At 38.5% G+C, this 25543-nt stretch overlaps 1 protein-coding gene across 3 annotated transcripts in view; it reads right to left on the bottom strand.

The window, feature by feature from the left end:
- Positions 1-1484: 1484 nt before the first annotated feature.
- Positions 1485-25543, bottom strand: part of pbx3.S (pre-B-cell leukemia homeobox 3 S homeolog) — a 191443-nt gene continuing 167384 nt past the window's right edge. For 2 of the 3 annotated variants that reach the window (XM_041574417.1, XM_018232844.2), the window contains exons 4-9: positions 22972-23162; positions 20164-20299; positions 13647-13812; positions 12339-12451; positions 11283-11372; positions 1485-2598 (exon numbers count right to left, since the gene is read on the bottom strand). In XM_041574417.1, coding sequence (XP_041430351.1) covers positions 2506-2598; positions 11283-11372; positions 12339-12451; positions 13647-13812; positions 20164-20299; positions 22972-23162 — 789 coding nt within the window. In that variant the 3' untranslated portion in view covers positions 1485-2505. The remainder of the gene's footprint in view (positions 2599-11282; positions 11373-12338; positions 12452-13646; positions 13813-20163; positions 20300-22971; positions 23163-25543) is intronic. The other variant, XM_018232845.2, reaches the window with a different exon arrangement.

Below are 25543 nucleotides of genomic sequence, written 5' to 3' on the forward strand. Positions count from 1 at the left end.
GACAATGTATAAATTCTCTTTAGCTACAATATTTACAATACTTCTTTGCCACGAGAAGTTGCAGATTTTCACAAAACCCTTTACAGCATTTAACCCCTTACTGAAAAACACCACATGGAGAAATATACAAACCCTTCTTTTCCTGAAAACATATTTGCAAAGAGGCCTTTTGGCAACAATGAGATAACACACACTGCAGTGACAGTCTAATTTGATATTAGGTCCAAGACATAACTTAAAGTGACACACGGGGTATTGGTAGGCACTCTGTGAACAGCATTTTTAAGCAGTCTTAATGGAGAAGTAAAGGCTAAAACTAAGTAAGCTTTATCAGAAAGGTCTATATAAATACACAAGTAAACCCTCAAAACAATGCTGCTCTGAGTCCTGTCAAAAGAAACACAGCACTTCTGTCCTTCTATTGTGTACACATGGGCTTCTGTATCAGACTTCCTGTTTTCAGCCTAAACCTCCAGGGCTTGGGCTTGAGCATGCTCAGTTTGCTTCTCTCTCCCTCTCCCTCCCTGGCAGGAAGTGATGTCATGCCAAGCTAATATGGCAGCTGCTATCCTAAACAGAGTGAGCTTCAAGAGCAGTTTACTCACATATGGTAAAGCATTCTGCAGAATAAATATAGTTTTATATCTCTATTGTGGCTAATCTATTGGCTTCGATAGCTTTCCTTCTGCTTTAAAAACACAGAACCAAAGAACCTGAATAGACACCCACTGATGTGTACTGGAATTGCCTGCAAGCTATTGATGCTTTTCCAGAAATGTGTTATGTGGCAGGCTATTCCCAAGCAAGTCAAGAGGGGCCTTTTTGGACTGCGTCAACACCCTGTGTTCCTGAAAGTACCCCGAGTGCCACTAACCTTACATCGATGGTACATGGGGACATCTTTGCCAACTGAAAGGTCCAGAATCAACCCCTGCTGTCTCCCAGTGATGTATCAGGGAAAAGCATGCAAGTACCAGAAAAGACCTCCATGTGCCATCAGCAGAAAATAAGTTGAAGATGCATTTATTTCAATACTCCCTTGTTATCTGTGAGTACAAAATTGTCCAGATTTGACAACTGCAAATAAAACCATTTGGGTGCATCCAGAAAGGCCTGAAAAGATTTGGACAAAAAAGTTTTTATAATGCAGAAACACAACATAATAAATTCTGGTTCATTAACATTACACATCAGAGTCCTCAAATCTTTGGTCTGTTAGGGCCTTATTTATGAAAATCCGAATTTTTCTGAGTAAAAAAAGTCTGACCAAACTAGAATCCACAATTGGACCTTATTTATTACTGAAAAAGCACGATTTAATTGGATCGGGGACAAATTCATTAAAATGAAAGTTTTTCCTGAAAAGCCCAAATTTTTAGATTTTTGTCCGAAAAGTCAGAAATAGTCAGATTTTTGGGCTAATTCCAGCTCAGACCATAGAAATTTCCAAATAGGATAGGGACCTCTTCCTTTCAGATTCAGACTTTTTCCATTCTCTGGGTATCATAAATCCCAAAATTTGAGGGTTTTTCCCGACTAAAAATTTTGATTTTATAGTAAAAAAAACTTTAAGCATTTGGACTTTAATAAATAACCCCCTTAGTGTGGTATAAAATGGTCACCTTGCCATCTAAAGAGTAGAAATCTGTTGAGGGGACATTCACTATGAGATAATAAATATATACATTAAAAACAGTAAGGTTCTTGTCCTGTTTTGATTGCTTTTGCTATTGATATTTCACAATTCTATTCTAATGTGTTTCCTAAATGACTGATACGGTTGTAATCATATCTCATTTTTTCTTAGCATTAATAAAAGTTATTTGCATGTATGAGACAGGCAACCTTCAGCACACCCAAACAACAACGTATCTTTATCAGTTAGGGAGGGATGATGGACATTGTAGCCCTGTCCATATTAAAAGTTAGTATATGGGTACTGAGTTTCGGAGCAATGGTATGGATTGATTTCACAACCACAGAAAATGAATTTCAAATAGCTGATGCATCTTCAACTAATCCCACCGAGTAATGCATTTTTAAGAATAATAATTAAACTTCTAAAAAAACTTCTTTTAAAAGAAGGATGTATGCAAACATTTTGCTTTAAGGCGCCTACTATCCATTTGATTTAGTTATTTAATCAAAAAGTGCTGATGTGGACTGGAGATCTTTTTACAGATTTTATTTTGGATTTTGGCCCAATTGGATAAAGTGCTTTCATTATGGTGATATTTGCAAAAACATTAGGGGTTTAACAGAATCCTGCAGATTCTCCTGGTTGGGTTTTACAGCGAGGTTTGTAGGTCCATACGCAAATCAGGATAAGCAGTAGCTAGACATGGGGACGATTTTATCCTCTCTTTGTGTGAGCAGAAGTGAACTCGTTCCAAGAGCTGGGATGCTGCTTCACTGTGTAATGAATAACGACTGGTGATGATGCTTTGCCACAAAGATGTGCTTCTCCAGTCAACCTGGTCGCACCCTCAGCTTGTCGAGAATCGCTCAGTTAGAGGTATCAGAGTTTGCGCTGCCCGGCCCTTCTGTGGGGGAGGTGACGGAGGAAGGGGTTGCTGCCTCATGCCACCCTCCATTAGCCTGGAAGTAAAAGAGAAGAGATAATATTGTACACATGCCACGCAGAATTAGCAGGCGTATGATAGGTTCCAAGGAAAGAATATTCAGTTATTTAGCACAGTGTTAAAGGAGAACTAACCCCCCAATAATAAAAACCTCTACCCTACATAGTCCCCCCTCCCTGCTTCCCTCCCTCATAGATGATTACCCTTGAAAGTGCCGTAATGTATTTCTCACATAAAGGTGCAGAGTAAGCACAGCAGAGCTCATGTACAAAATAGGGGGGTTGTGGAAGCCCCCTATTTAGCTTTTCAACTTTATGATCATAACTTTGTAACTAAAAACCCCTGTTTTGTAAACTTACTTTTGAGACAGGGGCCCAGGGAATGTGCATTAAAACTAGCACTTCCTTTATACTTAAATATACTATTACTTAGCCTTTAGAGTGCTTCCACACCCCTATTTTTATACATTGTATTGTTGCCAGAAGCTGTGGCTGAGCTTCATGTGGTTTTTAATAGCACCCCATACCCCCCCTTAAACTAATGGGGCCCTATACTTTTAAAAATGGGCGTTGGTTGGACAATGCCTCTCCCTTAAAAGCCGCATACTGGCGGGGGAGGATAGATCCTTTTCACTGAAACCAAGGTTCAACAGACACTGATTACACTGAATGCTACTATGCAGTAAGACTTTTTATACTATGGCCGAAAGGCAAACAAGTTAGGGACCGCCATGTGGGGTTTGCCTTGACGTGGTATGGTGGCTTTTCAACTTTATGATCATAACTTTGTAACTAAAAACCCCTGTTTTGTAAACTTACTTTTGAGACAGGGGCCCAGGGAATGTGCATTAAAACTAGCACTTCCTTTATACTTAAATATACTATTACTTAGCCTTTAGAGTGCATCCACACCCCTATTTTTATACATTGTATTGTTGCCAGAAGCTGTGGCTGAGCTTCATGTGGTTTTTAATAGCACCCCATACCCCCCCTTAAACTAATGGGGCCCTATACTTTTAAAAATGGGCGTTGGTTGGACAATGCCTCTCCCTTAAAAGCCGCATACTGGCGGGGGAGGATAGATCCTTTTCACTGAAACCAAGGTTCAACAGACACTGATTACACTGAATGCTACTATGCAGTAAGACTTTTTATACTATGGCCGAAAGGCAAACAAGTTAGGGACCGCCATGTGGGGTTTACCTTGACGTGGTATGGTGGCTTTTCAACTTTATGATCATAACTTTGTAACTAAAAACCCCTGTTTTGTAAACTTACTTTTGAGACAGGGGCCCAGGGAATGTGCATTAAAACTAGCACTTCCTTTATACTTAAATATACTATTACTTAGCCTTTAGAGTGCTTCCACACCCCTATTTTTATACAGCAGAGCTCATGGGCACCATCTTCCGGCTCTTCTGCATTCTTCAGGTCCTCTTCCTTCCCTTCGTCAATTTCTGGTACTTTTGGTACATGCACAGTTGCTATGAACCAGAAGACTTCTCCAACTGCTCATGTGCCAATATGGCATTCACTTCCCAAAGAATACAGAAGAGATGGAAGATGGCACCCATGAGCTCTGCTTCGCATACTCTGCACCTATACATGAGTAATGAATTAGGGGCACTTTCAGGCGTAATCACCTATGACGGAGGGAAGCAGGGAGAGGGGACCATGTAGGGTAGTGGGTAGGGTTTTTATTATTGGGGGGATTTAGTTCTCCTTTAAAATACTGAGATATGATGCTTCCTTTGTTTGCCCATAACCACCAGCTTGAATTCACAAATAAAATTCACTGAAAAAACAAGGTTAGTTAACTTTTATTAGATTTGACGCAACCAACTTAAGAATAATGCTGTCCTCATTAGTGCAATTGGTTTTAAATTGTTATTATCCTACAGTATAAACAAAAATACAAGAAAGATTTGGTATTTATGTATTATGCTGACTGAGAAACATTTCCAATAAGCTTTGTGAACTGGAAAAGGTAAGCAAATTTAGACAAAGGTTACAGAATAGGTTTTATTGGGTCAAGGAATAAGTAGGCTTGGAGAATAATAGAAACATGTTGGGTTTCTTTCGTTCTTTGAAACCAGAGGGTTGAAACCGACAGTCAGTATTAAAGGAGAAGGTAAGCTACTTAAGCAGTTTATTGTCAATAGATTAGTCACAATAGTGCAAACTATAACACTATATTTATTCTGCAGAATGCTTTACCATACTTGAGTAAACAGCTCTTGATGTGTTCTCTGTTTGTTTAGGTTAGCAGCTGCAATATTGGCTTGGTGTGACATCACTTCCTGCCTGAGTCTCTCTCTGCTCGCTCATAGCTCTGGGCTCAGATTACAGCAGGGAGGGGAGGAGAGAGGGGGAGAGGAGCAAACTGAGCATGCTCAAGGCCGTGCCGTGGAGGTTTAAGAAACAGTAAGTCTGATACAGAGGCCCATGTGTACACACTAGAAGTAAAGAAATGTGATGTTTCGTTGGACAGAGGACTCAGAGCAGCATTACTTTGAGGGTTTACTGGTGTATTTATATAGACCTTTCTAATAAAGCTTACTTAATTTTAGCCTTTCCTTCTCCTTTAAGTAGTTAGAAGTGTTGCTTAGCAAAAATCCAACACTGAATGCCTGGAATTGTTCCTCAGGGAAATAGAAGTAGAAAGGACAGATCAGAGAGACACGTAGGTTCTATAAGCTGCCCAATTCAGTGCTTCTCTTACATTATCAAATATATTTCCACATGTGTATCTGGATCTTTACTAAGAAATAAATGCCATTTTTTTTAAATAAAATTGCTATTCAAATGATAAAGACTAGAGCAGTTCCAATGAAAATGCAAAGGATTCCAAGCAGTTCCTATCACATTATGTTGGAATGCTGATGAAGTGGGGAAAAAAAAATCTAATGGACAAAAAATCTCCTGGCCTCAGCTGATATAAAATGGAATGGCTTAGTTGAGATTTGTTGCCTTTTTCTCCTCAACCAAGGCAATCTATATATATTCCAATTATCAAATAATATAAATACAGGTATGGGACCTGTTATCCAGAATGCTCGGGAGCTGGGGTTTTCCGGATAAGGGATCTTTCTGTAATTTGGGTCTTCATGCCTTAAGTCTACTAGAAATTCATGTAAACATTAAATAAACCAAATAGGCTGGGTTTTCTTCCAATAAGGATTAATTATATTGTAGTTGGGATCAAGTATAAGCTACTGTTTTATTATTTCAGAGAAAAAGGAAATCATTTTTAAAAATTTGGATTATTTGGATAACATGGAGTCTATGGGAGACAGCCATTCCGTAATTCGGAGCTTTCTGGATATCGGGTTTCCGGATAAGGGATCCTATACCTGTATATGCTTTGCCTGTTTGTAATATATGGAGGCCCATTTATCAAAGATCGAAATTTCAAATTCATGTGAATTTTTTTAATTTGAATATAATCACATTTTGATTTCAATTCGTATTTGATTCATACGACGAGAGTTTTTCTCTCAAAAAAAAATACTTGAATGTCAGGAAGGCTATTAACATCTCCAAATGGCTCAGCGGACCTCTGTCACTGACTTGTAAATGAACTCGGCAGGTTTTAGGGCAAATATTCAAATTAGAACTGTTTTCATGTTCGAAAATTGAATTTTCTATTCGACCCTTGATAAATCTGGCCCTTAGTCTGTTAATGCAATACTGTAAAATCCAGGAAAAATAACAATGGTTTAATATTAAATAGAGTATTGTAATCAGTTTTCAAAGAGCTATATGTTTAAATGATCCTACAAATGCAATGGGAAGGCTGCAGCTCTATTGTAACCTAAAAAAATAAGCCCTCTCATCAGACACAATATCTGCCCAACCTCAAAAGAGTTGAGTTTAGTAAATGTGATGCAGAGATCTGATCTATTGCCGTGTGTTCAGTTCCCGACAGCAAGGCCCCAAATATGTAATATCTATCACTCATAATACCTATCACTCTTCCCCCTATGTCCTTTATGGCTTCTCCTTCTAATTTATAAACAACAAATGTGTAATATTTTTTACCGTGCAAAGCAGCTGGAAGAGCCCACGTCAGTCAGATTTCAGTCAGACCCCCTCCCTCTACAGGATTTTTTTTGCAAATAAATTAATCTTTCCTCTGGTGGTTTGAGATTACGCTCTGTATTATAAGAGAGCGCCTTATCAAACCTCATCAGAAAAGATGGAATTCATGTCGGCTATAATGCTGCAGGCAATAACAGCTTCATATTTTATCACGTTGATAAGGGTTTTCGCAAACTCTCTGAAGCATTTCGGGATGTTTTAAATGAAAAAGGGAATGCTGTAACTAAAAGCCTCTTTTCAGACAGTTTCTTGTTGGTTATTAGGAGTTATTTATAAGCCCCCAAAAAATAGCCCATTTTATATTCCAAACGCAAACGATTTACGGATTTAATGATCGCCAATCCCACCTCTGCTTCTCTCCCCTGCTACAACATAACATTTTCAGTCGTATGGGGAATTGTTAATATTGACTGGCGATAAGAGGGAGGAGGCAGAAATGTGGCAGTCTGTGAAAATGAGACATATTTTGTGCTTGATGGTCTGTGACTAATATATATATATATATATATATATATATATATATATACAGGTATGGGACCTGTTATCCAGAATGCTTTCCATAGTTTGGATCTTCATACCTTTAGTCTACTAGAAACTCGTGTAAACATTACATTACGTTATCCAGAAAGCTCCGAATTACGGAATGCCTGTCTCCCATAGACTCCATTTTATCCAAATAATCCAAATTTTTAAAACTGATTCCTTTTTCGCTGTAATAATCATAATATCAATAATAATAAAACAGTACCTTGTACTTGATCCCAACTATGATACAAATAATTCTTATTGGAAGCAAAACCAGCCTATTGGGTTTATTTATGATTTTCTAGTAGACTTAAGGTATAAAGATTCAAATTATGGAAAGACCCTTTCACCGGAGAACCCCTGTCCCGCACATTCTGGAAAACAGGTCCTATACCTGTATTACAGAGCAAAAGGAAATTTTTAAATATTTGGATGCAATAGAGTCTATGGGAGACGGCCTTTCTGTAATTCTTAGCTTTCTGGATAATGGGTTTCCGGATAACGGATCCTTTACCTGTATATATATATATATATATATATATATATATATATATATATATATATATATATATATATATATATATATATATATACACAAACATAAAATTAACAAAAGTTAACTTTAATAATGCAATTTAAAATATTATGGTTGATGTGCTTTTTTAACTATGGTGTAATTCAGTAAGATGGATGTCATAGACATTAAATGCATCACTTGTTTCCACCTCTTTAAACCTATCTAGATGTAATATGTTGTAAGGGAAGGCCGAGTAAGCCACACATTTGCTGCTTAAAGGAGGTTAATGATTGCTTATTCTGCATGTGAGAGTTTAACTTTAAGGTGTCTGTTAGAATGTCAGACTGAATCTGATATTTTCAACAGAACCCATAGCAGGAAGGTAAAGCCTCTGTGTGACACTGCCATTTTCCAAATGGGTGACATTTGCAAGTTGCCGTTTATAATCTTATGTTACGTGTCTCCCACGATTAAAGGAGACTATCTTCAGTAACGGCATCAGCACAGGAGAGCAGTTTTATTAGCAGACAAGCATACATAATGTCTGCCCTTCAACGCTCTTTAAAGTTTATCTGGAAGTAAATGTCTTTGTTACTTGGCCTACTTGATGTGAGGTGGCATTTATATATAGCAGCAGAACATCACATCAAAATTGCAGGCCACCTTTACATACCCCCAAAAATCAAACAGTAAGGAAGTAAATAATTTGTGCTGGATAAAGCCAATTTGCAGGTAAGTAATCAGCACTGCACTACTACTATAAAGAGTAAATGCAGAATATCGATATTGCAGAGTAAGCTAAAGCTTTAAATATAAATACTAAACATTAAAGTAAAAGTAAACCCTAAAAATGAATATGGCTAAAAATGCCATTTTTTATATACTGAACTTATTGCAGCAGCCTTAAGTTTCAGCTTCCCAATAGCAGCAAAAAAAGGAATAAATATCAAATTTAAGCCTCACAGTCAGTCTATTCTTTGGTTGCCATTGTCAGTGACCCCGACAACCAAATGGCATTTTCCGCTGAGGGCTAGAAAGAGGAAGAACAAGAAGGCTAGTCAATAGAAAAATGTAAACAATAAAATAAATTACAACCAACTTAAAGGGGATGTAAAGGCAAAAAAAAAATCCCATTTTTACTTTCTTTAATGAAAAAGAAATCATCCAATATACTTAATTAAAAAATGTGTACAGTTTTTACAATAAACCTGATTGTGTGCAGTGAAATTCCCCCTTCATTTTACTTGTTCTGACTGCTGAGGATAGGGAAATTCAGACTGTCCCTAGCTGCTCTGCAGAGAAACTATCATATTTTCAAATGGCAGGGGGGAGCAGCTTTGTTTGTTTCCCTGTAGAGCAGCCAGCGACCTACCGTGTAGAGATTTGTATCCACAGAACCCAGTGCAGTCAGCATATTCTGATTATTAATGAGTTTTGCTGTATCAGCTTCTATGGCAGAAATTATTTGACTTTTGCTGTTTTATGACAATCCCTAAGCTTAACATCCCAACTGAAGCCCAGACCACACTGACCATGTGCATGGTCTTGGTCTTGCAAAGATGTGGCCAACTTTGAATGCATAGATCATCTGTTTAATTAGGCTTCTGGTGCAGAAAGTTCATGTTTATGTTTAGTTTACAAAATACAGCATTGCTAGCATTATTCTATTTTAGACTATAGTTCCCCTTTAAAAAGGTGAATAGAAGACGCCTATATATAACTAAAAGTTAAAGGGATACTGTCATGGGAAAAAACATTTTTTTCAAAATGAATCAGTTAATAGTGCTGCTCCAGCAGAAATCTGCACTGAAATCCATTTCTCAAAAGAGCAAACAGATTTTTTTATATTTAATTTTGAAATCTGACATAGGGCTAGACATTTTGTCAATTTCCCAGCTGCCCCAAGTCATGTGACCTGTGCTCTGATAAACTTCAATCACTCTTTACTGCTGTACTGAAAGTAGGAGTGATATCACCCCCTCCCTTTTCCCCCCCAGCAGCCAAACAAAAGAACAATGGGAAGGTAATCAGATAGCAGCTCCCTAACACAAGATAACAGCTGCCTGATAGATCTAAGAACAGCACTCAATAGTAAAAACCCATGTCTCACTGAGACACATTCAGTTACATTGAGAAGAAAAAACAGCAGCCTGCCAGAAAGCATTTCTCTCCTGAAGTGCAGGCACAAGTCACATGACATGGGCAGCTGGGAAATTGACAAAATGTCTAGCCCCATGTCAGATTTCAAAATTGAATATAAACAAATCTGTTTGCTCTTTTGAGAAATGGATTTCAGTGCAGAATTCTGCTGGAGCAGCACTATTAACTGATTCATTTTGAAAAAATTTTTTTTTCCCATGACAGTATCCCTTTAACAACAATTTTATAATTTGTTGAAGAACAAAACCCAAACCCCTCACTTACATCCCCGGGTAACCTGCATTGGCTCCCTGTTTGCACCCCACACCACCTGTTACTATCAAAAGAGCCCCTATTTCTGTACCTGGTACAAAAATGCATTTGAGGTTTACTCAACCAAACATTTTTATCCAGATGTAAACACGTCACAGTCACAGACTGATCTCCCTGGTCAGCAGCATCAAAAATTGCTTGCAAGCAGAAAAATGTTAAAGGGGAACTCTGGCTTCTGAACCAAAATTTGATAAAGTGGCCCACATAACACAGAAACCCCTAATATACCCATCACAGTTATAAGTATGAATGCCATTTTCTATGCTGAAATCCAGCTGTTTAACAGTTGTTCTCTTTCTGCATCATTTGAAATCCTGGCAGGGAAGGAGGGACTAAACACTGATGTTACAAATTGTAACAACTTCTCCACAGCTTACAGACAGCATGCAGAAACTACATAACCCACAATGCATTGCACTGTGATGTTCTGTTCTTTATTGAAATCACGTGTGCAGGGAATTGTGGGGTTTGGAGGTTGCAGGCTAAGGTTGCTGCTAATACAAAGTAACAGTAGTCAGTCAGCTCAGCAAAGTAGTCAGACAGATCAGCAGGAGAGCAGGGAGTTAGGCTTAGGGAACTGTTCCAAACCATTAAAAATCATGAAAAGTCTGCATATTTTTTAATTGATGTATATTAATTGAAAATTATGTTTACTTTCAAAAAGCTTAAGTTATGTTGGTGTGGCGTTCCCCTTTAAGATGAGGGAGCCCACTAACACTCTACTTACTGTGTACAGAAATTAATTATAAGACAAAATAATAACATCCATATGTGAAAAAAATATATCAAATCCCCAATATAGTTTGGGTGCATGTTTATAGTTTTGACAGCTTCTTCTCACATTCGCACAAGACCTGTATTTTCCTTTTTCAGGAATGATTAAATCTTTCTTTTCAGGCTTTGATTGATGTTACGTTTCATCACGTCACCTTTTCTTTGCAGCACACAATGCACACTACTAGCCTGAGATTTCATTAATAACATCAAAGGAGTCACCTTATTATTGTGACACTAATATATCAAGTGTTTTTTTATTTTTAGCTTTATACTGTATATTATTTTAAGTTATGGGTCCAAGCTACTTACATTAAGGTGATGTGGGCTGTACAGTGAATTCCCTCCCAATACATCACTGTATCCTCCCGTCTGACTGATAACATGACGAAGGGTATCCACCTGCAATAGAACGAAAAAGGTAATGAAGTTTTTATTCTGTTATTTAAACAGTTCAGAGAAGTACAGGCATGGGACCTGATATCAAGAATGGGATCTGGGGTTTTCCGGATAATGGATCTTTCCGTTATTTGGATCTTCATATCAATAAAATCATTAAATAAACCCAATAGGCTGGTTTTGCTTCCAATGAGTATTAATTTTATCTTAGTTTGTATCAAGTACAATCTACTGTTTTGTTATTACAGAAAACAGGAAATCATTTTTAAAAATTTTAATTATTTGGATAAAACAGAGTCTATGGGAGACGGCCTTTCTATAATTTGGAGCGTTCTGGATAATGGGTGTCCGGATAACAGATCCCATACCTGTACTTTGTTACTAAGTCTGTGGTGTCCCACACGCTGACAATAAGTTACCAATATACCAAATGAGTTTGATATTATAGTTTCTATAAAACTTTCTTTACAAACCCCTGGTTATTATTACACTTCTGAATTGTCAGACATATTAGGGTTCGTCATTGGCCAATTTCTTGAAATCTAGATCTGTATTTTTTTTTTCAAATTAAGTTTCAGAAAAAAAATTAATTACACATACATATGTAACCCTTCTGATGCCAAAGGGCACCTTTCCATATAGCAGAAAAAGGGTTATACAAGCCACCTTTAAAATGCAAACCAAGAGAGAGCTGATAAAAGAATCACACAAACCATAATCCTTACACAATATGATTTTTAAAATTAGTACATATAATTGCATCTGGTTCTGCATGTTCTCAACTATACTCTCCCCCTCCCTGTGAGAACTCAAGTCAGAGCCAAAGGCAGTCACAAGGGTTACACACAGCCTGAGAAATCAGGGTCTAGATGGTGCCAATTGAGTACACACTGCTTCTCTGTTTGTGCGCTTTGATGGTTGCAATGGGAGGTGCACTGAGTTTTGAAATGACTCAGGGACGTCTCCTACCTGTGATTGCACATTGGCTCCAACTTGGGCCCCTTGGTAAGAATCCCCATTCAGACTCTGCATATTCATGTACATGTCGCCTGAATTTGGGAGATTAAAAGAACCAGAAGAACCTAGGAAAGGAAAGAGTGAAGGAGCTGAATACAGAAGAGGTTGCCAAAAAATTGATGTAGGGGAAGATATTGAAAATAGAAGTAAAAATTATCTTGGGAAATTCTGGTCTTCATTGTTCAAGTGTAGTTAAAACTGACTACTTTGTTTTGGAATGATACAGGTATGGGACCTGTTATCCAGAATCCTCGGGACCTAGGGTTTTCTGGATAATGGATCTTTCCGGAATTTGGATCTTCATACCTTAAGCCTACTACAAAAGCCTTTAAATATTAAATAAACCCAATAGGCTGGTTTTGCTTCTAATAAGGATTAATTATATCTTAGTTGGGATCAAGTACAAGGTACTGTTTTATTATTACAGAGAAAAAGGAAATCATTTTTAAAAATGTGGATTATTTGAATAAAATGGAGTCTATGGGACATGGCCTTTCCGTTATTCAGAGCTTTCTGGATAACGGGTTTCCGGATAACAGATCCCATACCTGTACTGAATTCGAAATAGTCACTGTATGGGGACTTTAACAACTCAACTGTTGGATGAACCATTTGCCAAGGAATAAATAATTTTGTGATGCTTTTTAATACACACCAGTATTTTCCAGGAGGATATAGCATTATATATCCTTTTACACCCATACCAGTCCGCCAGATTATTATTATTAACCCAGATTTCTCTCAGATTTTCATTAAAGAAGGAAAATTTACAGACACTTTTTGGAACTAGTTTGTGACATGTGTCTCTAGCAGCCGTGCCCCAACTAAAACGGAACCACATGAAAGCTACAAAAATTATTTTGATGTTGCATTGGAGCTATAAGTTTCACCTGTAGTCATTTGCCCACTATGAGAGGAGGAAAGGAGAAGAAAAACATAAACAAGGTAGAAGAAACAGGAACATTGAATAAGAGGAAGGTGTAGGGGAAAATGGTGAGTTGAACAAAGAAGAAAAATGATAGATACGATATGGGAGAGTTCTGTAACAGAAAAATACTATGAAAAGAAAAAAGCTGACCAGCAGATAAGGAAGAAGAAACATGGGTTGGGGACATAAATTTATTGGAGAGAAATGATTTGAGAGTTGCACCTTCAGGCCTTCCTGTGAAAGCCTGTTGCTTCAGTCTGACTTTGAGTCCACAAGAGATAAACAAGTTCCACCCCCATTCCTTGCTCATGTCAAACTCTTTACAAACTCACCAGAATTTGGTGTAGTGGGAGAACTTGTCTGGTTATTTTGTACAGCAGCGGCTACTGCATGAGTTGCATTCACTGCAGTCTTGGCTGCATATAGGTTGGCTTCTTCTTGAAATTTGCCAATGTTCTTCTTGTATCGTATCCTCTTGTTCCCAAACCAGTTGGATACCTAATAAAGACAAAAAAAACCCACGGTCATTGCCTTTAAACCTAACTGTAACCTAACTTGTAAGAATTAGAAGATGCTTGGCATGTTAAAATTAAGCATTCTTGTTATTCTTATTTCATCATTTTTAAAGGGGTTGTTCAACTTTGAGTATATTGAATATATTTACACATTTACACACCTATTTTCCACCTTATATTATGTAATAATAGCATTTAAGTTTAACTATATATTTTTGGGGGGGAGAATGTAATAAAATTTGGCAAAAATTTTAATAAGACACAACATTTTTAATATTGTGTCTTGTTATGAGTCCTGGACAGCTGCAAGGGATCACTGGGAAAGCAGTGAAAATGGTGGTGTGATGCTCAAAGATAAAGTTCCTTGGTCTGGAGTGTTTTTTCTTTCATAAGAGCAGCACTGTCCCAGGGTATTAAGTAAGTAGCTGTATGCACTTGAGGGTACATAACAACTTGACACCAAGGGTGTAACTACAGAGGAAGCAGACCCTGCGGCAGCAGGGGAGCCGAGGAGGTATAGGGGGCCCCATGAGGCCCTAATTCATATATAATTCCAACACATATTGGTAAAACAGGTCAGTATCTAGACATTTTGGGGGCCTGAAAAATTATTTGCTGTGGGGCCCAGTAATATCTAGTTATTGCACTGGCACCCCAATGAATTTTATTTTTCTTATGCTTTAAACAAATTAATAGAGTAGACTAGGGTTGAAAAGAACATACAAAGTTGAAGTTGAAGTTTAAAAGTTGTACATGAAGATTAAAGCAGCGTACTGCATATCTTTTACATAGAAATCTTATACATATATACTGCTAATGAGCAGTTGTGCATGGCCAATTTCTATTGTTCTGTTTATTTGGACAGAAAACTCAAATGATTGATACTGCAGGTAGAGTCCTGCGGGGGGCCACTTTTTGAAACCCGTACCTGACCCATACCCCGCAACCTGTACCCGCAACCCACAACCTGCAACCAGTACCCACAACCAGCAATTTGACACGCTACCCGCCCCGTAATAGGCCAACTAACCTTCCAACCTGGGGAATACGCAAAAGTGGAAGCGGCGTCACATTTGACCGGACATGATGTCACTCCGGTGTAAATCTATTCAAAAAAATTACAAGCCCGCACCTTTGTTGGGTATCCAACTGGATTACCCACGGACTGCCCGCTCGGCCAAGGAATCTGAGAATTTTTCCTGAAACACACAGGACTCTAACTGCAGGAATAGAAGAAGGGCCTCCTCATCTGCCTATATACTAGGTACTTCCTGACATGGTGCACCAGCTGATGAACATTTTAAAAAACAGTCACCTGACCAGGCATACATGTCCAGATGGTTGGGCAGGATCATACAAATTGGTCAAACTGCCCAATCAAATCAGGTAATGTATGGCAAGCTTAAAGGAGAAGGAAAGTAATTTTTACTTGGGGCTGCCACAAGTGAGGCACCTCCAAGTAATTGCATTTACATACCTGACAACCCGGGCTGGTGCTCCTATCAGGAGAAAACTGCACTGGGCCGGGGGTTCTTCCAGCGAGCACCAAGGATCGGTCGTCTTCAGGCACCATGGAGTGATGGTCTTTTGGCTTCTTCTCTCTTCAAATTTCCTGGGGCAGACGCATGCGCAGTAGAATGAAAAAGCTGGCCTTTTTTGTTAAAGTTCTGCTTCTCACTCTACTGAGCATGCGCAGCTGTGAGAAGAAAGAAGTAGCAGGAAAAGGATCGCTCCATGGTGCTCACTGGAGGAACCCTGGGCCAGTGCTCCTATAAGCAGAAAAGCAAAAAGCTGAACTTTAACGAAAAAGCCGGCTATTTAATTCTACTGGGCACCTGCCACAGGAAATTTGAAGAAAGAAGAAGCCAGAAAACAATCGCTCCATGGTGCTCTCTGGAATAACCCGCGAGGTGTCAAGTAAGTAAATGTGCAGGCCCGGATTTGTGGAAAGGCCACCAAGGCCTGGGCTAGGGCAGCAGGCTTTTTGGGTGTGGCATGAAGCCCAACCACACCCGCATTGGTTTGGAAGCTCTGGGGCTGATTATGAGATACATTATTTTTTTCCCATGGGTCAATCCCCAGTGCTCTTGACCTAATGATGAAAATTTGTGCATGTGCACAAAATGAAGGTGAGGGGATAGGGGTGACGAACAACAGTGGGCCTAGGGGTGCCCGCTATGTAAATCCCTCCTGTAAATGTAATAACTTCAGGTGTTACAACTGATTCATTTTGAGTTATATCTCCCTTTTAAACGTCTGTAATTATTTTTAAAAGTGTTTTAAAGTGATGTAAATATAATGTAGTGTTGCTCTGAACTGGTATAACTGGTGCGTTTGCTTCAGAAACTCTACAATACTTTATATAAACAAGCTGCTGTGTAGCCATGGGGTCAGCCAGTCAAAGCTGAAAAGGGAGAAAAGGCATAGGATACACACCTGATAACAGATAAACTGTGTTAGTATACAATGGGATTCTTCAGAACGTACCTGTTATCTACTGTAAATGTAATAACTTGAGGGTGCCTAACTTATGGCACCCCCAAGTATGAAGGGACTTTCCTTTGTCTTCAAACCATAGAGCAATGACAAAAATAATTACAGACATTTAAAAGGGAGATATAACTCAAAAAGAATAAGTTGTAACACCTGTACAAGGCCATAAGCATGTACTTATTTTGGAATAAAATATTAGCATTTTAATAATGAAAAGCCTGAATGTTTATCAGCTGGGGGATGCTGCAGGCTGAAACAGTTTGTGTGCTGATGTGCTTGAATCTGGAGCTTTCTGTGTAACTGTCATTTAATAAGTGAATTAACAGTTTTACTGCACAAATGTCTTCAAACCACTCTGCTGTTACCCTGTAGAGCCAATGCCTCATTCTTTACTTTGTCCCTGGCCAATACTTGCCTGTATTTTATATATTCTGCTTACAATTAACCTGCCAGCCAGCAGGGCAATAATGCATTAATGAAGGCAGGCGGATAATTATTAAGAAAAAAAAAATCAGATTACAGCTTTATTAACAGCTTTAGAAGTGAAGAAACCTCTGCGTGTGCAGAGGAGGACAATTCAGTACTCTCAGCAATAGCCATGTCTAATAAAGGCTGCCTTCTATTCTCTCCCCCCCATCCCCCCGTTACATTTTAATATGGTTTGAGCCTCTGGAGGCCTCAGGGTGCAGAATTTTTTTTTGACGCGGTATAGGATTCCGTCCCAGTTTCTCTGATGCTTTCTTATCTTTAATATCAAAGCAATTAAAATTAATGACTGCCACTGTGGACAGTGTTTCCCTGACATGCATTGTTTGATGGCATAACCTTGAGGTTAAACTAACGAACGAGGTTTAATTGGAAGCAGCGAAAAGAGAAGCGATCATACATTATGTTTAACCTGCATGAAAAGAACCAGTTAATAACACGGACTGTTTAAGAGGGTACGGGCAAATAGACAGGCATTAACTGTCTTGAAAATGAGCATTTATAAAGGCACTGTAAATATAACGTGTATCTATAATGGGTTTCTGTGAACTTACAAAGACATGGGAGAATGCTGCTACCTTCTATTCTCTTCCTGAATTCAATGTGGTCATGGTACAAAGTTATATCAAAATGAAAGTGTTTCAAAGTAATGTAAATATAATGTAGTGTTGCCCTGCACTGGTATAACTGTTGTTTTGCTCCAAAAACTCTACAATAGTTTTTATAAACATGCTGCTGTGTAGCCAGGCAAAGCTGAAAAAGGAGAAAAGGCACAGGATACACACATGATGACAGATAAACTCTAGTGTGCATCCTGTGCTTGAATAGCTGCCTCCATGGCTTCACAGCAGCTTGTTTATATAAACTATTGTAGAGTTTCTGAAGCAAACACACCAGTTTTACCAGTGTAGAATAACACTGCATTATACTGTCATTAGTTTAAAGCATTTTAATTTTTTGGTGTTACTGTTGAGTATACGTGCGTGTTAAGCATGATAGTAGGATAACTGTTAGTGAGGGCATTTGTATGCAAATCTTTTGAGCCCATGCACGGCTTTTAAGCCACATATGATAAACTGTTATAGGACTAAAGGTAACCATAACTTTTTTTCCACCATAGGTCCGGTGAGTGCTAGCTTCTATTGGGCTCTATATATATATATACACACACACACACACACACACACACACACACACACACACACACACACACATATACACACACAGGTATGGGACCTTTTATCCAGAATGCTCAGGACCTGGGGTTTTCCAGATAACAGATCTTTCTGTAATTTGGATCTTTATACCTTAAGTATACAAGAAAAACATTAAATAAACACAATAGGCTGGTTCTGCTTCCAATAAGGATTAATAATATCTTAGTTTGGTTCAAGTACAAGGTACTGTTTTATTATTACAGAGAAAGAGGAAATCATTTCTAAAATTTTGGATTATTTGAATAAAATGGAGTCTATGGGAGACAGCCTTTCCGTAATTCTAAACTTTCTGGATGATAGGTTTCCAGATAATGGATCCCATACCTATACAGGGATGTGATAATTTAGACACCCTCAGATAATATTGGCAGGCAAATCCTCAGTATTATAGACCCCTAAATGGGTCCTAATGGGGACTTGTGTCATTGCTCTGCTTATGTTAGCCCCTGTTGTTCTCACAGTGTATTGTAGATGGCACTGTGCTATTGTATATAGGTCTAGGTAACCATATGGTCTGGGTCCATTGCTTTAATTTAGCCCTTACCAAGCAGGCAGGAAGGGAATTGGTAGTGGAACCTAGGAGCTTAGGCCCTAGTAAAGTGGATAGCTATACTCTTTCATAGATAACTCTAGGAGTGAGAGATAGGTTATATAGTTGAGCTTATATAGTTGAGCAGCTCAAGGCTTCGACGAGGAGAGTCAGAGGGATTAAGATCCCGGGTACTAATAACCCAGAAGTAGGGACTAAGTGCATAGACTTAGGGATGGTAGAATTTCCCCTAGGTTCCACTTAGGCACAGGCTGAAAGCTGGGGTACCTTCTCAATTGCTGCTTAACTACTGCTGTAACTATTCCCTTGCCTGCAGGGATCAATCTGTGTTCTTTGGTGCTGTGAGTATATTGCTATCCTTTATGCTATATGTACTATGAACTCCATTGTGGATTGTGTTGTAGATAAACTCAGTTCCTGGTTAAGCATAAAAGAACCACTGGTGCCCAGTTCTTGTGCATAAGCACATTGTTACAGTTGCACTATACCCTGCCTCCACACCATTGCGAGGGCTTGCACCAGAGAAAAGGTCTCATCCGTGGCACAAATATCTATAAAAAGTAAGCTGATAATAGAGACGGTGCCACTCAATTTTTTATAGCGCTACGCTATATATATATATATATATATATATATATATATATATATATATTCTTTTCTTTAGAATTTGAAAAAGAGTTCCATTCTTAAAAGGTTGTTCAAATGAACTTTTAGTAGACATAGACATTGATATTCTGAGACAATTTGCAATTGGTTTTTAGCAGCTTTCTTGTTTCTCATGATAATCTGGTCATGAGTGGCACAACTACTCTTCTGGATGTTAAATTTATTTATATCAAAAAAATCAGAGAGCTTGGAGGTCAATTATAGAGATTCGAAGGGAAATGCATGTTCTTTAACCTATGCCCTACAAACAAGGCACCACTGTGCTATACTGCAGGTCATGTAATTATGTTCAGGGCCCTATGAGATATGCACATATAATCAAGATATGGTATAACAGAGTCATGCATCTATGGGGTTCCCGTAATTCAGAGCTTTATTGATAACGGGTTTCCAGATAACCAATACCATACATGTATTTTAAACAAACAATTGCCTGATGCATGGGAGTTTTTAGAATTTGTTGTAATGCATTAATATAAAAAGCACAATTACAGGAATTAAATGCATTTGTGACTGGTGAATTAAAACTCTATGAGGTACAGGTATGGGATCCGTTACCCAGAAACCCAATTATCCAGAAAGCTCCAATTTACGGAATGGTCGTCTCCCATAGACTCCATTTTATCCAAACAATCCAAATTTTTAATAATAATTTTCTTTTTCATAATAAAACTATTTCTCTGTAATAATATATAACTAAGATATAATTAATACTTATTGGAAGCAGAACCAGCCTATTGTGTTTATTTAATATTTACATGATTTTCTACGTAAGGACGTAAGGTATGAAGATCCAAATTACAGAAAGATCACTTATCCGGAAAACCCCAGGTCCCGAGCATTCTGGATAACAGGTCCCATACCTGTACTCTGCTATAGGGCTAGGAATGCAAAAAGCAGTGATATGGCAAGATGGGCTTACCTGTGACACTGTTATACTGCATTTCTTTGCCAGCTCCTCTTTGGCTTCCTCACTTGGGTAAGGGTTGCTGAGATGAGAGTAGAAATACTCATTTAGGACCTCTGTGGCTTGCTTACTGAAGTTGCGCCTTTTTCTCCTGTAAAAAGAAGGACAGAACATGAGATGACTGTAAAGAGGGGAAAATGCGTAGGAGAGGCCAATTAAAGGATGCTTATACAGAGTAGATGTATATTTCTTTGAATAGATTAAACTTTCTGAAAACTTTACAACCTTGATACAAATCATGTCTGCAATAGGTTCCGTAATTAGGATCTTAATGCCGTAAATCTACGATAATATCATGTAAACATAAAATAAACCCAATAGGCTAATTTTGCTTCCAATAAGGATTAATTATATCTTAGTTTGGATCAAGTACAAGGTACTGTTTTATAATTACAGAGAAAAAAGGAAATACATTTTTTACATTTACATTATTTGGATAAAATGGAGCCTATGGGAGATGGCCTTTTCGTAATTCGGAGCTTTTAGGATAATGGGTTTCCGGATAACGGATCCCAAACAAGATCCATTTCATGAGATCAGGATTTACAAGCGCATAGTTCACAATGTCTAATTCTGCATTATAGTTTCCTAATAACTATACAGTCTGAGATGGTCTGTAAAGCCATTTAGAGCTCAGGAGGAGTCAGTCACTGGTTCTAATAATCTATCAAGCACCCAGCAGCTAGTAATAAGGGCAAGTCTTTCTAGGAGAGGACAAGTTCAGGTAGTAAGCTGCACTGCTCTATTTGCTTGCAATTGCTGACATGGAGACACATCTGGAGTCAAGAGAGTGGAAGTTAAGGTGGTCATACACGTGCAGATTAAAGCTGCCATGTTCAGTCCTTTAGACCGATTCGGCATCTTATCTGCCCATGTGTGGGGGCTTCTGATGGGTCTCCCTGATCGATATCTGGGCAAAAATTGGCCTGATATAGATCGGGCAGGTTTCATTTTTCCTGTGATCGAGGACCAAATCTGATAGTTGATGCAGTCCTATGATCCGTTGGTGCCCATTTCCTTTCTATAATCCGATCGTCTGGCCCTATGGCCGAACGTACGGATTAACCCGCTATCGCCCTGCCGTTGGTGGTGCATATCGGGGAAAGATCTTATCGTGTATGGCCACCTTTACACTATAAGTGAGGCTATAATAATGTGTTATTTATCTGAAGGTAGCATCGGGTCTAACTCAGACGGAAATCATTGTTAACTCTGATGCAAATTTGACCTTCTTATGTTATATTGTGTTAAATTGCTCCTTATATAAGATCAAATGCATTTCTAGGCAACTTCTTCCTAGTGGCAATATATAGAGATTCAATAATCTTACCTTTTAGAATCTTTCATTTGCTATATGGCAGCCACAATAACTCTCCTACCCCAACACAGATGGAATGCTCAGACAAATGTTTTATAGATTATACACAGTCTCCCTGTGGAAAGGCCTGGAAAGAACAAGCTTTAGGCCTCAGGGCTATTGTGCATACAGCAATCTGCCTGCTTAGGGCCCTATGGGTTCTGCTTCTCAGGTACACTACAGACCTCTTATATTGTAAATAAATGAATTAAGGAGTTATGGGTTAATGCATCACTTTAAGTAGCTTGCTGATTTAGCTTTAGGGCTTTCTAACATTGGCATCTTAATGGGTCTGAATTTGTCAGTTTAATAATTACTACAATTATCAAGATATACTTTTCAAGCTTCTAAGGCAGAATAAACTGAAGCTGATGTAGGAAATGAAATAACAGAACGGGACATAAACTGCATTCTGTGGCATTTACATTCAGCTCCATAGAGGATTTAAAAAGGAATGTACAAAGCTTGAGTACTCTCACTAGGGGCAGAAGCACATTTCTTATTGGTCTATTCCTTCTGACAAAAAGAAAACTGAAACAGTTAAAACAAAAGAATAAAAAGCCCTTAGGACAAAAAGGATATTCTATTCTCTAGTGGTAGGGATAGAGAAATGTATTCGTTTGCAGCAGGCGGAGGAAGCAATTTAACCAGGCAATAGCAGGGCTGTGCCTAAGGGTGAAGGCACCCAAGGCAAGTAAAAGGGGTCAAGTCTTTTACTGGAATCTATGTAATGTTACATACAGCAAGACTGACAAGTATATGGACAAAACTGTAAATAGTTTCACAACCTATTAATCAAATGAGACTCTCTCTTTTCGAATTAACTTTTCGCATGATGCAAACACTGTTATTCTAAAACATTCTGGTATTGCTTTTGTTGTATTTAGCAGCTTTCCAGTTTGGAATTGCAGCAGTAAACATAAAGATAAAGGAAATTGCTTTTTAGTTAAAGGAGAAGGAAAGCTACCAAGTAAGTTTATTGCCAATAGATTAGCCACAACAGTGCAAGCTAGAACACCATTTTCATTCTTTTTCCATACCTGAGTTAACAGCTGTCTCTGTTTGTTTAATATAGCAGCTGCCATATTCCTCCCATAGCTCTGAGCTCAGATTACAGCAGGGAGGTGAGGTGGGAGGGGAGCGGGAGGGGAGCACACTGAGCATGCTCAAGCCCAAGCCCTGGAGGAAGAAAAGCTGTGTTTCTTTTGACAGAGGACTCTGAGCAGCATTACTTTGAGGGTTTACTAGTGTATTCATATAGACCTTTCTGATAAAGCTTACTTAGTTTTAACCTTTCCTTCTCCTTCAATACTAAAATGTAAAAGACAACTACACTTGATTAGGCAGCAGTTTTAATCAAATGTTAGTAAGCATGTCCTGAAATTAATTGTTTGAATTGAACGTACCTGGCATCAAGAAACCTTGACCGTAGGATCATGACTGCCTCACACGTGCTCTGCTTCAGTTGCATTTGGATGGAGCTGAACTTCCTGTGAATAATGCCCACCATCCTCTCTATTTCCTTTGGAGAGATGGGACGTGTCCGACTTTGCTCTCTTAGGAGATTCATAACATGGGTTGTAAACTCATTGCATGCCTTAGGATAAAAAAAAAGCCAAACAGTGGCTTACATTAGAGAACATTATCAAGCCCGTAATAGCTGGTATATTACTTTAACATATTACTTTATGTGGATTTTGGAAAGTGTAATGAAGGCTTAAAATGTGATTATAATAACATAAGAGTCTGATACAAATGCCTGAATGTTTGCACCACATATGGAATGTCTACACACACACAAATTACTGAATCTGAACTATCTTGACCAAGGAGGAAGGTGAGTGAAATGATCAGAGCTTATGTGCAGGAGGTTTTATGATATCCAGCCTGTTCAAAAAACACCAACAAACATTTTGCTAGGATTTGGCCCCTAAACGTATAAGTACATCTGGCCTTTTTAGAGCTCTTTTACCTAGGCTGAACCGAATACAATCTGCAAATGCACATGAGCAGGCTGTTAATAATGTTAGTAAGCTAAATGGCAATCGTTTGATCAGAGGCGCCCAACATAGCGTATACTTTTAGTGATGCTCTGTCATGAGGGTATAACACAACAACGGCATTATCAGTGTTTTGTTACAATATTATGAAAATGTACCATAACATAACAATTGTATTGAAATGAACAATACCTATTCCTCAAGTACGGGTATATAAAAAAAACACTGGAGGGTTTTGTAATGGAGCGTTTGATGGACAATGATCTGCTGGCACCTGCTAAATATGTAACCATAGATTATCTTTTAGGCGGTCTGTTACAGATAAACGTATCCGAGAAACATTGGTGTCAGACGAAAACGCTTTCAAAGGCAATGATCTAAAATGCAAACAAGGGTTAAGGTGATTAGACAGGGTGCATTAAGCGCATAACGGTGGCCACACACGGGCAGATTAAAGCTGCCAATATTGGTCCTTCAGATCGATTCAGCATCTTATCTGCCCGTGTGGGGGGGGCTTCCAACGGGTCTCCTCTATCAATATCAGGCCACAAATTGGCCAGTCATCACCAATAATAGAGTATTTGAACAATTAATTTTCTTAAAGCACCTGCAAATCGGCCAGATATCGATCAGACAGGTTTGATTTTTCCTGCGACGAAGGACTGCATCGGCTAGTTGTTGCAGTCCTACAATCCTTCGATGCCCATTTTCTTTGTATAATCCGATCATTTGGCCCTAGGGCCGACATTCGGATTAACCCGATATCACCCTGCAGTTAGTGGGCATATCTGGGAAAGAAGTGATAGTTTGGCGATCTCGCCTAATGAGCGAATCTTATCATGTATGGCCACAAAAAACTTAAAAAAGCTGACCACAACAGACAGTTCATACAGTCCATGGGTGACCATATTACACAGGGCAGGAGTTTGGATGAGCACAATTTGGCCCCGCATGCGGATGGACCGATTGCCTAAGCCAGTTCCTTGGGTAAGTCAAGATCTTCAAATACATGGCCAGTTTAGATGTCTGACACAGACTGCTGAGAGGGTGAAAGTAGAAAGTACAGAATCTTTAACTGATTATCTGATTATAATTATGATTTTTTTTATTTCTGGATGAAATGAGAGATGGAGCTTATGTTTAATTTTTTGCAATATTTCCCTTTGAACGTAGAAAAACAAATTGATCTCAGTGGTGTCACAAAACATTTACAGTGGCTCAGAGAAATCTCTTTTTAATGGACCGATTTCTCTTCAACCCTAAGGTTTCCACACACAAATATTGAAAATGCACATCAGTATGGACCTCATCTGAAACATCTATAGTCATGAGCTCTGCAGTAGTTGCTGCTACAACTATCTAGCGTTACGCGGCCTCCGGCAGGATTTCAAAAATAACAGGAAAAGGTAGATAAATAGTTGATAAGTTAGGCGCAGTATTGAAAAAAGTTGTTCTAGCAAAGTTCATTTTTTTCCAATGAGAAAAAGGGAACAAAGAACCTGCATTATCAGATGGGCAATTTCTAAATAGAAGCTTGTTTACATGAACCATATTAGTTTTTCTGAAGCAAACAGATCAGTTTTTACCAGTGTAGGGCAACAGTGCATTATATTGTCATTACTTTAAAACACTGTCATTTTTTGGTGTTACTGTTCCTTTAAGAGTTCATAGAGACCCATCCAAATGTCTAGGGTATAAATGAAAGCCTCTACCAAGGAAACAATTGAATGATCTATGTACACTATTAAAGGTGTATATAGAAAACTCCTCAAAATAAGCTGTGAGTACACAGATGATCAAATCCAAGATCTAGATTCCACTGCACGTTTGGGAGATCAGAGGAGACGTGTTTGTTATCAGACTACAATTGTTTCTGCATGATGTTCGGAACAAGTAGGGATTTATTTACTTGAATGCTTGCTGAATACCTCCAAATGTATTAAGGGAAACCATGTATGAACTAAAAGGCTGATTAACT

The sequence above is a fragment of the Xenopus laevis genome, chromosome 8S (genome assembly GCF_017654675.1).
Source record: "Xenopus laevis strain J_2021 chromosome 8S, Xenopus_laevis_v10.1, whole genome shotgun sequence".
NCBI classification, from domain to species: domain Eukaryota; kingdom Metazoa; phylum Chordata; class Amphibia; order Anura; family Pipidae; genus Xenopus; species Xenopus laevis.